The following is a 16778-nucleotide window of genomic DNA, read 5'->3' as shown; positions in this document are numbered from 1 at the left end:
GAGAGCGGCTCAACAGCGCCTCCGGCAACTGCATGAGACGACGCTTCTGATTGGACAGGACGACCATGATTCAACTGCATCGTCCAATTAGATGTGGTTTTACTTGAGAATATCGAGCGGACGAGAAGCCGGCCAGTTTCGGCTTGGGTTTTTGAGGCTTGTTCAATTTTTACATTTTAGCCTATTTCTGTATTGTAGAACCATAACGTTAATAAATATATATATTTTTTTTCTGAAAATATATTTATATGTTCAGACATTACTTTGACAAACTGCTTTCTACATGTTAAATTTTACAGAAGAATGCAGATATACATTTTTAAATGTATATGTATTTTTTAAAGAATGTCTCATTAAATACAAGAGAAAACAGCTTATATTTGAAGACAATGGCATCTCTTTATCAATGCAAAAATAATTAAATAAATAAAGGTGTGAACATCCTTAAGTCCCTAATTTAGGTTCAGGCAAGGACAAAGAAAGAAAGAAAGAAAGAAAGAAAGAAAGAAAGAAAGAAAGAAAGAAAGAAAGAAGACCTGAGTGGACAAATCATTGCTTGGAAATGTATATATTTTTTTTTTAAGTTTGATTTAATGCAAATGTGAATACTGCATATTATTAAATAATAAACATTGATCATGTATGCATGAAAAACAGATGTGGAGAACTCGAGTCAATCAGCTTTCAGTGTTTATTAAAAAAAATGAAACTGAATCATGTCTTTACATAATGATCAAGAATTTTAATTCTCGCATTAGATCAGTATTACAGAAAATGATATTATAGTACAGAGGTTTTCAATATCTTTTCAGTACCATAGTATTCCTCAGGAGTGCTGGTCACTTGTCTGTACAATATCACTCTTGCATTTTTTGGGACTGTACATTTTTATGTAATTCATTTAAAAAGGCAGTCAGCACTTAAATAAGCTGTGTCTTCATCTTCAAAGTTAAACAAACAAAAGTTTCCAGGGAGCTCAGCCTCTTCAAGGATTCGGCCGGGCAAGTTTAAATTTGAGGGTAGTGTGTAAAATAGAGAGTAATAAGGGCAGAGCTATGAGGGCCAGTTTACTACGAAGTATCTTCCAGACTGAGGTATAGCCTGTAGCGCTAAAGTAGCACAGAATTTACACAGACCCCCTCGGGTCATCATTTCCGCACAAAATCTGTGCCACCCGGCGGCGCGTGCTGCTTTTCGCCGTTGCGACCACAAGAGCTTCCCCCACAGCCCAGGCTTTTGGCACTGCGCACATAAACACGACTCACAAGATAAACGACAAGCAAAGCGGTTTTGTAAACCCTTTATGAAGCATAATGATATCTTTATGGAGCATATAATACTAAAGGGAAAGATCGCTGGGTCACCTTGGTGCACTTTGAGGAGAGATGAAAAGATCCAGCTCCTGTCATTTTGAAGAGCTTTTCATTCCTCAATGACATTTTCTACCAATGAGAAAATAAGCTTTCTGATGTATGTGTGACAGGTGTCAACAGCTGTCTATTAAAATGCTACGGCTATCTATAAGTTCTAGCATTGAACACACAAAGCAATTGCAATGAAAGAGAAAAGAGTTGCTAAATATGATAATATTCATCATTATATTAATAATCATAATTATAACAATATATTACAGAATAAATCTCTCATATATATATATATATATATATATATATATATATATATATATATATATATATATATATATATATATACTCACTTTAAAAGATATAATGTTTTCTGTCTTTGAAATACTATGATGTCTTCGAAGTCGTATTTTCAGAAATTTCACATATTCGTCTTCTTTCGAAATGTTGATTATATTGGATCAACTTCTCCCAAATCAATAAAACCTAGCTGTGCCATTGCATATTACAGAATAGTAATGATATGTGGACATGCACCACTTTCTTGCTCTGTACTTGGTCTGTCCCCTTAAGATGACATCATAGCCGTCCTATGACCATGACGTCCACCACTTCACCCTTGTGCAGCTCCACGTATTGCTCTGTTTTTGGAGGCAACATCAGAAGGCCGTTGGCACTGCGCATGCTCATTAGCCGACTACTCATTTGGTTTCCTGTCAAGCAGAACAGGGTGTTACTTGCTTTTTTGCAACCAAATAAGTTAGTTATTTGTAAGCTATATATATATATATATATATATATATATATATATATATATATATATACACACACACACACACACACACACACACACACACACACACACACATAACTAATCATGCATACCTGTGCTTTGTGCCCAGGGAAGTGGTTCCTGATGGTGCCATGTCAGTATACAGCGATGATATTCTGGACGTGGATCCAACTTTACATCACAGGACAGCTGCCAAGAAAAGGACACATACTGATGAAATCACAGCAGAAACGCAAATGTAAGTCACAAGAAAGCAGTGGTGGATGAAGTACACAGCTCAAGGAATGGAGTAAAACTACAGACAGAGAACCATAATATTACATTACTTCAGGAAAAGTATTTTCCTTTTATTTTGCAATTTTTTCATACTCCATTTTATATGATGTATTGCAGACTATTTATTTGTAAGTAAGAAAAAGTTATTTACATTTCATTTACAAAACGTCTCATACAGCATCAAACACTATCAATACATCAGTTAAGGATACCAAATTCAAATGTGCAAACAAGTAATAAACAGTGTAAAAAAACAGACATAACAGGGCAAAGTGTGTTACTTTGAAAAGCTATGCCAACATAATAGTTTTAGATAATTTGAAACTGTTACGGCAGCAGGGACGATACATTGGCTTCATTTTATTTTATTTCAATATCATGTTTTGTTTTTACCTAAAACCTACATGGTTCAGATACATGACATAATCAAATGCAAGTATTGTGCACACACACGTTTGTATAATATATTATATAATATGTACTTAAACAGCTCACAGCAGCTATAGTTCACAAACAACTGAAGTTCATGACCAAACAATATATATATATATATATATTTTTTTTTTTTTTTTTTTACAATAATCATTCCTGAAATTTGGTATCAGTAGCTTCCTTTTCAAACTGTCAGTTGCACACAGAATCAAGATCAAAGAATCTTCTGGTTCTTGGCTCATTTTAAGGTAGACATGAAGACTCACTCCGACTGGATCATTGAATCGGTGAGTTGTTGACTCGAGAACAGCTGCTATCAGATCAGTCCAATTTGTGAATGATTTGCTATATGCGATCCGATTCAACAGGTTCATTGAAAGCAATCAGCTAGTTCACAAATCGGGCATGGCTATCATGTTTCAGAGCAGGTGATGATTTCTTCAGTTCAAAATAACAAGGAATGAAGAAATTTGGAAAGGTTTACACAATAAAATACTCAACAAAAACAAAAACAAAAAGACACTTGAAGAAAAATACCATATAGTTACAATCCACCACTGCAAGAACATGAGCTTTATTGGCCAAACTTACCCTGGCTTTGATGATGGTGGGCCGTGGGTCCAGGATCCCCTGCATCTTTCTTAATGCAGGGATAACAAAGAGGTTACAGGTTACAACAGCTGACACTGGGTTACCTGAGACAGAAAGAAGAGACGAGTGTTGAGGTGAAGACCATGGCTTACGGTTTGGGCTCGGGGTGGAGGTCTGGGGCAGAAACTCTCTGAACTGTGGATCATCTGTAGTAGATAGGAATTCAGTTTGTTTCCTGGCCTCTGTAAAGCAACAGCTCACTTCCAAATGTCAATTCTGTGACTTGTTCACCCTCATGTTGTTCCAAAATTGTCCGATCTTGTGTTTCAGAGAACACAAAAGAAGACATTTAGCAGAATGTGTATGCTGCTCTTTTATAAACTGTACAATTCAAGTTCACAGTGATCAGTGGCTATCCACTTACAAGAACAAAACGCCATAAAATTAACACAAAATCTGTCTGAAATCAAGCAACTGACACCAACTATATTGACAGAACTATTACTTGCTGAAAGTCTTCCACAGATCTTAGTCTCTGCAATTTTTTAGCTCACTAAAGCTGAATTTATTTGATCAAAACACAGTAAAAACAGTAATAGTGTGAATAATTTTTACAGTTTAAAATAACTCCGGTCTTCAGTGTCACATGATCCCTCAATGTGCTGATTTGTAACATTCAAGTAACATTTCTTCTTTTTTGTATTATGATGAAATGAGTTGTATTGCATAATACTGTTTGTGGAAACCATGATACATTTAAAGATTCTTTGATGAATAGAAAGTTCAATAGAGACATTTATTTGAAAATTTGCAACATTATTAGTTTCTTTCTGATCAATGCAACGTGTCCTTGATGAATTAAGCTACTAATTACTTTCTTTCTGTATACCTTATTATCATTACATTAAAAATAGCAGCATTAACATTGTTCTCAGCTTCTTCTTTTGTGTTTGAAGGGAAAAGGTTTGTAGCAACACAAGGGTGATTAAATAGTGCCAAAATGTTCATTTCTGGGTCACCTGCCCCTTTAAGGAATCTTTTTGACATCAGAGTTCAGTTTGTCTGGTTGGTGTCACGCACACTGATGATGCAAATGTACGTTTCGAAGCCCAATAATACTAGGGGATGGAAATGAACTCTGGTTCGTACCAAAGCAATAAAATAAAGGGTGGAAACAACCCAATACTCTCTGATAAGATAAATGTGTACCAACTACTGAAACCAGCTAAGAAAGAAGAGTATCAAATGCAGAGGTGCCCTCCACCACATCAACAGGAAGGGAAGAAGGGCATTGAAAGCAAAAGGAGGACAGCACTACATCAGACAAATAGCAGTTTCAAGACACTAAGCCACATCACGGCACATAAAACAGAAGGGCTTCGGGAGGTTGCAACAGCACTAATAGCACCACAGATGCAAAAAAGCAAAAACATAAGGCTTCTCTCAGAAAACAGAACAGAAAGCGTCACATTAGAAAATCAGAGCAAATATATTATTTCTATGGTTCATTTCATTGTGGATGTTACTAAGGATTATTAGACAAGGCCTTTTCAGGTTTTTATCTTGTAACGTAATTTGTAATAATTATAACATACTGGTCCCAAATGAGCCCAAGTGTGCTAAAAAGAAATTTCATCTTACATGGTTTCGAAAACCAATTTATTAGGGTTTGGTGTGAAAATTTCAAGTCCATTTCCGTTTTCTGAGCTCGGACTGAAGACAGGGCTTATTTCCTGAATTAAGAGCACCTACTTCCTCGTGGGGGAGGAGACACGGGCAGTCTGCTGGCCTCGCTGTCGCTCAGGGGCACAGTCTCCAGAAGAGTCGCCCCTGTGTCTCTGTAGGTGAAATTACCTTTGAAGGGGAATATAGAAATCGCCACTGTCACCACTGCCTCGACCACCTGGTTTCTGAAGGCACGAGGTGGGAGTACAGTTGGCTCGGGATGGGGGCAAGCCTGGGAAAACTGATCGGACCGGTGGGCAGAAAGGTACACAGGTGGGCAACCGTGGGCTGTTTCAGTTTTATGGAGAAGGGACCATTTAGTTTGGAGATAGTACTACATAGATATATAGATGTCAGTTTCTTTAAATAGCAAGAATAAAGGAAGCTGTTGTACTGTAAGTAGTATAATACATACAGTATGTGGGAAAAGAGGAAACTCTGTCACATGGGTTTGTGTATGTATGCGATTTCATTTGTGTAAATTGGTTCCAACTCTGAGACACTCTTCCCGTCAACATTTCTCCTTTTGTTTACATACACACTTACTATGTCAAATACGCAGCATATTGTACCTGGAAGGGCGAAGATCAGCTTTCTGGCACCGTCAGTGTCTAAGGTGGCAAACGTAGTAGGCAAACTAAAATAGAAACAGAATAAAGCATTAATATTCTATATACCAGCAACAACCAAAATAATGTTTTAACAAATGCCTTAACCAGAATAATACGTGAATGATAATATACAGTCAGCCAGTTGTTACAACAAATTGTTACAAAGCTCTCTGGAATACTTGATTCTTGATTGGTCAATCACAGCATTAAGCAGTCAGACGTTTCCAAATGTTTTCTGTCATATGGGCACTGCTTTATATCAAACGGCTCATCTGGATAAGTCAATTTCAAGTCTATTGTGTCAGTGCAGACTCATGGGCTCTTGTTTTATACAAGGACTTTAGTTTTAATACTGTAATATTGTTGCAGGAGTATTACAAGATGTATAAAGTCATTGGTTGCTTGTATGAGTGGTCATTTATAGCTAATTACCCAAATGAGCATTGATTATTCAAAAATGATGGATCAATGCCACAACTGACCAATCAGAATCAAGAATTCCAGAGAGCCATGTTGAAATAAGTAGTTGTAATATATATATTTTTTAATGCCATGTCAGCATCTTAGGCTATTTTCATGGCAAAAACAATAAAAATACAAACAAGCAAACAAACAAACAAAAGCAGTATTACACAATATCTTTTTTACATTAAAATATGATGAAATAAAAATATATATATATATATTTTCTTTAAGCGAGTTCCCATGTCAAAATAAAAGCTACAACTAATGTAACACTGTATCTAATTTAAGCCTGTGCTGTAATCGTTAACTAAAAATATTTTTGGTTGATTGAAATAAAGCTGGAATAAAATATCAATATAAGATGAAATGCTGTACAATTTTTTTTTTTATTAAAATAAAAATAAGGCTAAAATATAAATATAAACTGAAAAAAGCAAATGACAAAATGACTAAAATTAATGAAAACAATATATTCATATTCATAAATACTATAGTAGTAAATAATTTATACTTAATTAGCGCTGAAACAATAATATTTTGCTTTTTTTCTGTCTACATTGCTTTGTCTTAGTTGAATCAGATACCTATGTTCACAAACCATCTGATGGATACTGCACACAAAAAAGTCAAAAACTGATGAAAAATGATTGTCCTGGTACTTTGCAACTTTTGGGGGTCAGGATGCACTTGGTTCCTATCAATATTTTGGCATTGTCAAAATTTTTTAGGTCATGGCATTAAATCCGTGAAAGACTTTTAAGGCAGTTTGTTGACAAGAAAACAAGATATCCTCAATTCAACCACCAAGGCCCTCCCCTCACGCCAGTGCCGCCCCATCCAGACTTTACACAAGTCTGGCTCTGCATGATTAAGACTGCTTCTCTCACTCACCCTGGCTTCATGAACACTCGACCGAAGTGGATCTGGGCATGCAGGTCTATATCAAGCACTTGCTTCAGATAGTCCTGAAAAAAAAAAACACACACACACACAGACGTTAACGTGAGTGTTTTCGTTTCTCCACTCATGTAGGACAACAACATCTATCCGCGTCTGGTGAAGTGAAGCATCGGGTAATTAAAGAGCTTTAATTAATAGAGCAGAAAATCAAGCGCAAGAGGCGGCCAGTGCACTGCTGCCTGGGCAAAGACCCAAAATAAAAGGTCAGGTTAACAAATGCTGCTTTGTGACAAGAAACAAGCAGAAACACTAGATGGCAGTAAAACATACATTGAACTGCGGCATAAGCTCTTAAAAAGAGTTTTGCTCTGAGATCTGGTGCTCTCTGGGTGAACCAATGGAATCCTCTTCTTGACATAAAGCAGACTGATCTGTGAGGCCACATTTCTGTATTGAGAAGCTCGGACATTTCAAGCATGTGACCTTTCATTAGACTACAGCACTTCCAGACAACTCCAATCAACTGACCTTCTCACCCATGGACACGCCCCCGGAGGTGATGATGACGTCAGCACGACTAATGCCCTCGTTCAGGGCACTCAGCAGGTCGTCTGGGCTGCAGGGGGTTACAAAACACGATCATGCCAAATTAATGACATCTAATTTTCATCAGTGTCACATTCAATTGATTAAAAGTAAAGGCTTTAACATTTTTATAAAAGATTTATATTTCAAATAAATTTTGTTCTTTTAGACATTCAATTTTTCCTGAGGAAAAAAAAGGGGTTTGCCTGAAAATTCAGCTTTCCTATCACAGGAATCACATTCACATTTTTTAAATATATTAAAACAGAAAATGGTTATTTTAAATTACAATAATAATTCAAATAAATCCAGCTTTTATGAGTGCTAGAGACATCATTTTAAAAACATAATTGTTTTTACCAACCTTAAACTTCTGAGTGCAATATTATGTTATATTATTATATTATTTCAAAATACACAATATATTGTTACATTTTATATTAATACTAAACGTATTAAATTATTTACTCAATATTTCATATCCACAAAATTGAGGACAGCACAAAAAAGCATTACTGACTTCAAGAAAAACCTTAAAGTTATTTTATTTGAATGCAGAAAAAGAAACACTACATATTTATTTTGTTTTTTAATTACTTATCACTGACTTCTTATTATTAACCTACTTGTGTTTGCTTTTTATGCATGCCCCTTATAAATATTATACATTTATACATCCCTACAGTATAGGTATGCACATAAAAAATTAAGGTGGAAAAATACTTCAGAGGATTGCAGGAAATGCTGTCTTTCAGTAAATTCTGCTGAGTAGTTGTATGATCTTGTATTGATTCTAATATAAGAGCTGGTGTTTCAGAGGAGTGCTGAGGTTGGAAAGATTTAGACATGTGCAGAGCTGACTCTGTGTGTGTGTGTGTGGTGGGGGTTAAAGAAGGAATGCTGACTTGTCTCCGACGATGCCGAGGTTGATGGTGGGATAGCCATGTTCCTGAATGGTGGCCAACAGTGTGGATCGGTTACTGTCCCTGATCTTGCCTGGGTGAAGGTCATCCTCAGGGTTTAACAACTGCATACATAAACATACATAAACACGGTCAAAAATGTTTCAAATTACCATGGGCGAAAGAGAGTAACAAAGTGACACAAAAACAAGTCCTACCTCATTGCCGGTGGACATGACTGCTACAACTGGGAACTTCTGCACCTCCACCTCTGTGACTCCTACAGTGGCCAGGAGGCCGATCTCAGATGGACCCATGTGAGTGCCCTTAGCCAGAACACACTCTCCACGCTTGATGTCATGTCCTATAGGCCTGTGCATAATAATACCAGTTTTATTCCTCAAAGAGACTGATTAATTCCTTGTGAAAAAGGTGAAATGATTGTTCACATCAATTAGTATCATGACATGATACATGTAAATGCACTTTTGTACACTGAATACATTTATTTAGCAAGGATGCATTGAACTGAATACAAGTGACAGCACGAAACACTGAAATATACTGAAAAATATTAAGTAACACAACTCTTAACTCAACAATTGAAATATATGTGGATGTGAATACTTTGGGCGAAATGGACTTGTAAGAATGGATACTGAGATGAAAAAACACAGTAATGATAAAAAATGAAATACATGGTCAGTCTATGGCATTTTTTGAGGAAATAAATTTAGTCCCACACACCTGATATCCTGTCCTGGACGAGCCTGAACCAGGATCCTCACCTCCAACTCCTCTGTACCCTGTAATTCATAACCAACCAGACTGAGACATGTACAAACAACCTGTATGAACAACACTGGACTTTTTTAATAGGAGAAGTTGCTAGACACTGTTTAGAAGCAAGTTTGTGTGGTGTTTTCCTCCATATGAGAATCATACAAAAATACTATTGCAAAAAATACTGCTGTATAATTCATAGAAATTATGCATTCATAAAATCCTTGTGTTGTTCTCTAAATTTTAAATATAGTTGGTTATTTTTCTTTTTAACTGCCTTAACTGAACTATGCAGTTTCCATTGGGACAAAATACATGAAAATTGTTTTGCGGAAAGCTTGCTAAAACTAACAAAATTGGGAACATCCTCAAGGGAAAAAAATATTTATAAAACATATTTTCTTCTTTTAGAGATGTGGTTGATTTCAAGTTGGTTAAAGTTATTTATTAGAAATCTGAGGTTTTTTTTTTTTTTGTTTTCATTAAAATAGTTTGCAGTTAAGAATAAGATACACTTACGTCTTCAGACTCTCGTAGCAGTTCTGTGTCTTCTACTTGCACTACGGCATCTGCACCACATGGGATAGGAGCACCTGTCGTCACCCTCATCACTTGGCCAGGCATAACTGTGAGAGTGGGCTACAGACAGAAAAAGATCTTTGTGGTGTGAAAGCAATACTACACTTATTATTTGTACCAGAGTCATATGGCATTAGCTGAGAAAAACAACAGAATGAGCCATGACTCGAATACAAACACACTCTCCAGACAGAGCACTGTATGGACGTCAGCCATGAGCACTGGAGTGCTGGCCTGCACTCTGCTGCACACAGCCCACGGGAATCTCCCCCTCTTTCTCTTTCTCTCTGTCTCTCTGTGTGTGTGATGCACTCATTAAACATGTTCACTGAGTCTGAATTGCTTGCCATCTGAGCACACAAGCCTCCTGCTGACACAAGGTGCCAGTGCAAAAGCAGGCATTTGGCTTGTATGTGTGATGGAGAGACTATGTTCATGTCAGGTTTTCAAGGCACAACAGTGAAAGAAGGCCAGTTCTAATATTTGTGAGTTTAACTGACCTGCTCCCCAGCCTGAGACTCTCCAATGATGAAGCGATCACCAGGACCATCAGCAGCTGAAAAACAGTAAAAAGAGAATCTAATTTTGTCATTTTCAAAGGTTTACAATTTCCAATGTGATCACAATAGTTAAAGTCAAAAAGAAGGTTGTTGTATCTTGTTAAGCTCAATATGAGCAAGCATTAAATATAAATAATATTTCTTCTTTGTTTAAAATGATTTAAAAATCTAAATCTTTTATTCAGAAAGGTTGCATTAAATTGATTAAGAGTGAGAGTAAAACATTTGCAATGCTACTAATGCAAACTTCTATTTCAAATAAAAAGCTGTTTGTAATGTCTAGCCAGCTCCCTCACCTCTGCACTGTTTACGATTCTGCTTGCTCTATGGTTACTTCCTGTTTGGCAGCCATATAAGCATGCCATGCCAAACCGAACTTGCGAAGTATTGCCATGCTTTCTTTGTCTTTTTTTGTTACTTTGGATTGCCCATTTGGATTTTGAGCTTGGACCATTGCCTTGTGTTTTGTGAATGTGTTGCTGCCTACCCTGACCATTGCACGTTTCTGGATTACGATTCTGTTTTGCTCTTGGATATTCCTGTTTACTGGTGTTTGGACCTTGTCTGTTTTGACCACGGAGTGTTTTAATAAAAGCTCGCACTTGGATCTACAACGCTTGTCTTAGTCTGGCCATTACCACTGTTCTTTTTAACTGTCTATCCATACAAAGAATACTGGAAAAAGGTTTCATGGTTTGTGTAGAAATATTAAGCAGCAAAACTGTTTTCAACACTGATAATAAGAAATGTTTCTTGACCAGCAAATCAGCATCTTTGAATAATTTCTAAATGATCTCATGAAAATTCAGCTTATTTATTAGACTTAAATTATACTTGATGTTAGATGTTTTCTAAATGTTTGTGTTCATTGGCATTTGTTGGAGAAGTGTGAACTAGCCTTAAAATTTGTAAACAAAAACCATAATGTGCATATGTATGTTTATGGGAAAGTTATACTGTTATATAATCAGTTATGTGATTTCTCTGCTCTTAAATTCAGAACAAAATTGCCAGGCCAGGCACAGTTTCGGCAAGAATACTGCACCATTGCAAGTGGTAAACGAGTGGTAAGCAAAGTGGGTAATTTTGCAGTAATTAGTATTCACCTCGAACAGCGTAGCCATCTTTAACTGATGCAGGGAAAGGAGGCAGGTTGTCTTTGGCATAGACATCCTGAGCCAGAACTCGACCCATTCCATCTACAGACACAGAAAAAAGGACAGGGAAAAGGTCTGATAAACACAATCATCAATACAATAAACAAGTTAACCTCTGTGTAAAAGTCAAAAAGAGGTCATGTGCTAGCAAAAGCTATATGACAAAGCAAATGCACTCATGCAGCCATACAACATTAAAAAAGGAATGTAAGAACTAGAAAAAAGCGATGGAAGAGATGATACAGGTGAAGATATACATTATCTTAACTAATAAAATATCACAAAAAAACGTTAATCATATATATTATACAATCAAAAGCTATTTCATGTTCTATGTGTGTTAGGTATATTAGCATACCGCTAACTAACAAGCCTGCTAACCTTGCATTCATAGAAAATTATATCACCCATAACAAATTCTGACACTCTTAAAGAGTGAAAAAAACATCCCTTTTCCTTAAAAAAAAAAAAAAAAAATTTTAAAGCATTTTTTTCAGTTTTCTCTAATTGGGGAATTAGCGCTACATGGCACGCTAACCAGCTCTGCCTCAGTAGCATCTGTTTCTATAGGCCACTAAAAGTAAGCTGTCCTTCATATTGTAATTGTCTGCAACCGTGGTTATAGTGCATGTCGGCCTACTATATGAATATCTATATCTGCAATAGATTTCAGCAGACGATTTTGCTAAAATAACACAATACAACAACACTAGCTAACAAGACGCTTAAAAGTTAGCATAGTTTAAAAACCTGTCATATTGAAGCACAAAACAACATTCTCACTTGTCAAAGGCTATCCTATTTCTTTAGGAATTTAAATCGTAGTTGTTTTTACAACTAGAGGCTTTGCAGAAAACTAATTTGAAGCTTCTAAATTTGCTTAAAGTAGTAACTAACTGACAAACCTGCTAACACATTGGCACAAGTTACTACAAAATTATTTGCTTAGTGTTGTGTAGCTACCACTGCTATGAAAAGACAAACCATAAAAAAGATCTTATAATTTTGATCTAGAAGAATATCTTCGATTGTCTGTTTTGTTTATCAAAAGTTATTTTCTTTATCTAGAAGATCCAATCCATTTTGAACAATGCAGTATGTCCAGGAATGTATTTATATTATTTATAAAGAGCATGCATTACTGGTCAAACATTTCATACATTCATAACAAAATGTAGGAATTTGCATAAAGTCTAAATAAAGGGGTAGGAAAGGTGGATAAGAGTGTGCCCTGTGCCATATGAGCACCAAACACACAGTGTAATGTGAACACACAAATACACTCACACACAAAGCCTGAGATCTCTTGAGGGAGAAACAAGCGCCCTCCCACACATGAAAAGAAATAGAGAAAAGAGAGATGACAGACAGAAGAGAGAGAAAGAGGGGAATGAATAAAGAATAAGGGAGAGCCAGAAGGAAAGCGAGAGAGACAGAAAAAGAAAAGAACGAGAGAGTGCAAAGGCGCTCTTGTAGAGATACAGCATGAGAATGAGAGAGAGAGAACAAGCTGATGCTAATGAGGCCTCTCCTCGGTTGGAGGGTGATTAGAAAATACTTATTTCTCTAAAACAACACATCTGACGAGGCTCTAAATATAGCGAGTGTCTGGATTGGGAGATCAAACAGATGGGTACGGTGTTATCTACACACAGAGATGAGTACACAAACGCACATCACAGAACGCTGACAACCTAGTCACCGTGAAACTGCAATGATTCCCTGCAGCTACAGTACAACAAGCTCAGGTCTACTCAACAGAGCCGAGCACAGGCCCGTAAAGAGACCACATGTAAGACTGAAGTCCATACCAAATGCTGTCGTCTGAAATGAATGCTAAAACAGGGTACCTAAAACTAATTCTAAAGGTGATGTAATTTTTAGGGGTGCTCCGATCAAGATCGGCCGATCGTTATGCGCATCTCGTCAGTAAAGCCGGTTCTCTAATCAGCGGTTAATTCCATCAGGTGCGTGATTTCACATAGAGCAGCTGTTACCACACAGAGCCGTTGTTAATAGAGAAGATGCGGAAATCCACTTCATTTTCAGCATTTTTTGGCGCATCTTCTCAGTTAACAACGGCTCTGTGTAGTAACAGCTGCTCTATGTGAAATCACGCACCTGATGGAATTAACCGCTGATTAGATAACCGGCTTTACTGACGAGATGCGCATTAACGATCGGCCGATCGTGATTGGAGCACCCCTAGTAATTTTTACGTTACCTAGCACTCGATTCATTTTAAACTCATAAGGTAAAAGGTGAAAGGTTAAATAAACAAACATATTGGGGGGGGGGCCATATTATTAGAAGATGTATTTTACGTATAATAAAAAGTACAAAAAAAAAAAAATACACCACAGTTTTTGAAAAAACATTAAGCAGCACAAATGTTTTCATGTTGACATTACTCTTGATGACTAAATCGGCATATTAGAATGATTACTGAAAGATCTGAAGACTGAAGTATCATGTTACCATCATAAGAATAATAAAATTTTAAATATTTTAAAATAGAAATTTTACATTACCATAATATTTTAAAGTATTATAAATTTTACTGTATTTTTTATCAAATAAATTCACCCTCGATGAGCACAAGAGACTTCTTTCAAAAAATGGTAATTTATATTGGTCTATGAGAAACTCTTAGTTGTACATCAACATTCAGCAGGGCAGACAGTTCCACCTCAGCATACTTTAAATAGCCAATCTTCTCCAAGGCTGAGACCATTTATACATTTTAAATTCATTTTATTAACCGAGGTGACAGAAAGGGTTTTTAAAACAGACAGCTGCTTATAACTTACACCCATCTTGTTGTATGAACAACGCATTTAAAAAATTTATGAGTGACATTACTTGGCTGGGTGAGGATATTTCCTCAATTTACGCTGATCTGGACCTGCCCTCCTTGCGCTCGCGCTGAGCTGAAAATCTATCATTTTTATCTGTCGGGAAACAGTGAAGCTCTGCACATGGTTACTGATAGATTAAAGGCACAATGTTTGAGGTGCTGCTGAGTTTTGTGAAAGGAGGTGATGCTGGAAAAGCTTGCGTATTGAATGTTTGCTTTAAGTTTGGAGTTTTTGTTGGTTTTTGTATGCTACTGTAGGTCACTGAAAAATCTCTAACCATTGTGTCACGCATCACGATTGATTAATTTACTGGCTTTCATAGCAGCAGTCCTGGGCAAATGATCTGGAATGGCAAATGTCAACAAAACTCTTCCAAACTAGGCCATTCTCCATAGATAAACCACATGGATACAGCAAAACATGAAACATGATTCTGTTCTTTGACTATCAATGACAACCATGACATGTTCAAATCAGTGGAACAAGCTCAAGGAAAACAAAAGATTCCAGTGAATCACTTCTCTATTATAAGCTGAATCCCAATTCGACATACTTTCCATGATAGTTTGTTGTGTAAATATGTATATATATATATATATATATATAATTGGATGGATCATTGAATGCAATGCAAATGGATTTGTTTGCAATGGTTCACTAATTCAATATCAAGATGCAAATTTGGTCCAAATTTTGTACTCGCCTCCAATCGACGTCTACTTTTTTTAAACTTTTCCTAATTGACTTTGCATACAAGTACACAAACTGTGATTCAGCCATACTTCATACTTATATCAGTCCTTAACATGAGGTTCTATTTCCGCCCTTTTGTCAATTGTTGCAAGTGTGGGATTACACATTTATAAAATGTTAAATCTAGGTTCCAATGTAATAGCATATGAACTGAAACGTTTTGATATGCATTTTGAGGTAAATCAGGAAAATCAGGTGTCTGAGATAATGTCCTTTTGTCTTTGTGCTCTTCCTTGCCATTTGGCTTTTTAAGCTCAAGGCACAGCTGTGCCTTTTGTCTCTATGATAACGTGAAGGTATCAGCGATACTGTCAGGCACCTCCGTATTTAAATGACACTGTTATGCTGACAAGATCAAAGATAGGAAAAAGGCCAGTATCAGGCTGATCCCTGTATTGCATTTGCACGCTTTGTTTAGGTTGCCTCCACCTCTGTGTATCCCACCCCCTTAAAATGTATAAAAACTACAATGTCTTAAGGACAAGTTAGACTTTTGATGACTGCAGCACCACGCAGAGTGTTTTCAATAAAGAAATAAAGAATCCTGCTGAAGATTACCCAAGAGTCTCCTGGTCTTCGTTTCTGAGTTCCCAACACAAGCAACTCTCAATCGCCCCCTGCTGGTCTGAAGATGAAATGGCGCTGTGGCATGGATGAGTATTCCACACATTACTGGGGCCAAATGAGCATTGGACATGCTCAAAGATGTGCGCTGGACATGAAGGTGCTGGGTAATGGTGCACACTGACCTGTGTTATACTTTGGGGTGTGGGTGGCACTGGCCAGGGCTCTCCTCTCTGCCTTTGCTTCGGCGCCAGTGCAGAGAGGAAGTTTCCGCCAACTTGAGCCACTCTGGCGCCAGATGCCTTTTCGTGCTGGAGGGGCCAAGTCACCTGCATTGGGCCCTGCCAGATGTATTGGGCATATTTAACTACTACATGGGCAATCCCGCTATCCCCCACAACATGGACTGAAATTAACGCCCAACTCACAGCCTGCATCTTGGTGGCACAATTCACATCCACATGCAAGGGTGGCTGCCCTAAGTTAGTGATGGCCATGAAAAACCAAAGAAGAGCCACCAAAAAATAGCATGGGCTGTGTCAGAGTGCCAACTATAAAGTAAATAAAAGACTATGGAATGTAATCTAGCCCCTGGAACTGGACTGGCCCTGATGTTCATGTGGATTGAGCAACTACAAGTAACTGAATATCTTCCGGTGCTTTTCCCGAAATTAAAAAAGAAGGCCTTTAAGGTTGGATTCACTTGGAAACTGACCACAGGATCTGTCTTCGGATGATCAAAATGGCATCAAAGCTTCAGAGAACTCCTCGAGTTAAAAAACAACAGAAGATGGCCGGATGGAATGAGAGACAAGATTAAAGCTAGAAAGATGGAAAGACGATGGGGTGAAAGAAACAACGAACAGATGTGTGACTGATG

The 16778-nt window shown here is 37.2% G+C and overlaps 1 protein-coding gene across 12 annotated transcripts in view; it reads right to left on the bottom strand.

The window, feature by feature from the left end:
- Window positions 1-1716: 1716 nt before the first annotated feature.
- The window catches only part of LOC113117268 (gephyrin-like), an 83504-nt gene continuing 68442 nt past the window's right edge, over window positions 1717-16778 (bottom strand). For 6 of the 12 annotated variants that reach the window (XM_026285829.1, XM_026285823.1, XM_026285826.1 and 3 more), the window contains 12 exons: window positions 11673-11765; window positions 10507-10562; window positions 9947-10066; window positions 9392-9450; window positions 8863-9016; window positions 8648-8769; window positions 7686-7773; window positions 7149-7222; window positions 5754-5818; window positions 3457-3560; window positions 2250-2346; window positions 1717-2077 (listed from right to left, as the gene is read on the bottom strand). In XM_026285829.1, the coding sequence (XP_026141614.1) occupies window positions 1944-2077; window positions 2250-2346; window positions 3457-3560; window positions 5754-5818; window positions 7149-7222; window positions 7686-7773; window positions 8648-8769; window positions 8863-9016; window positions 9392-9450; window positions 9947-10066; window positions 10507-10562; window positions 11673-11765 (1166 nt within the window). In that variant the 3' untranslated portion in view covers window positions 1717-1943. Of the gene's footprint in view, window positions 2078-2249; window positions 2347-3456; window positions 3561-3608; window positions 3775-5753; window positions 5819-7148; window positions 7223-7685; window positions 7774-8647; window positions 8770-8862; window positions 9017-9391; window positions 9451-9946; window positions 10067-10506; window positions 10563-11672; window positions 11766-16778 lie in introns of those variants that run through there. The other 6 variants (XM_026285832.1, XM_026285825.1, XM_026285831.1 and 3 more) reach the window with 3 other exon arrangements.

This window comes from Carassius auratus, chromosome 17 (genome assembly GCF_003368295.1).
Source record: "Carassius auratus strain Wakin chromosome 17, ASM336829v1, whole genome shotgun sequence".
NCBI classification, from domain to species: domain Eukaryota; kingdom Metazoa; phylum Chordata; class Actinopteri; order Cypriniformes; family Cyprinidae; genus Carassius; species Carassius auratus.
The sequence above is the reverse complement of the archived record's forward strand: the minus strand, read 5'-3'. Positions and strand labels throughout refer to the sequence as shown.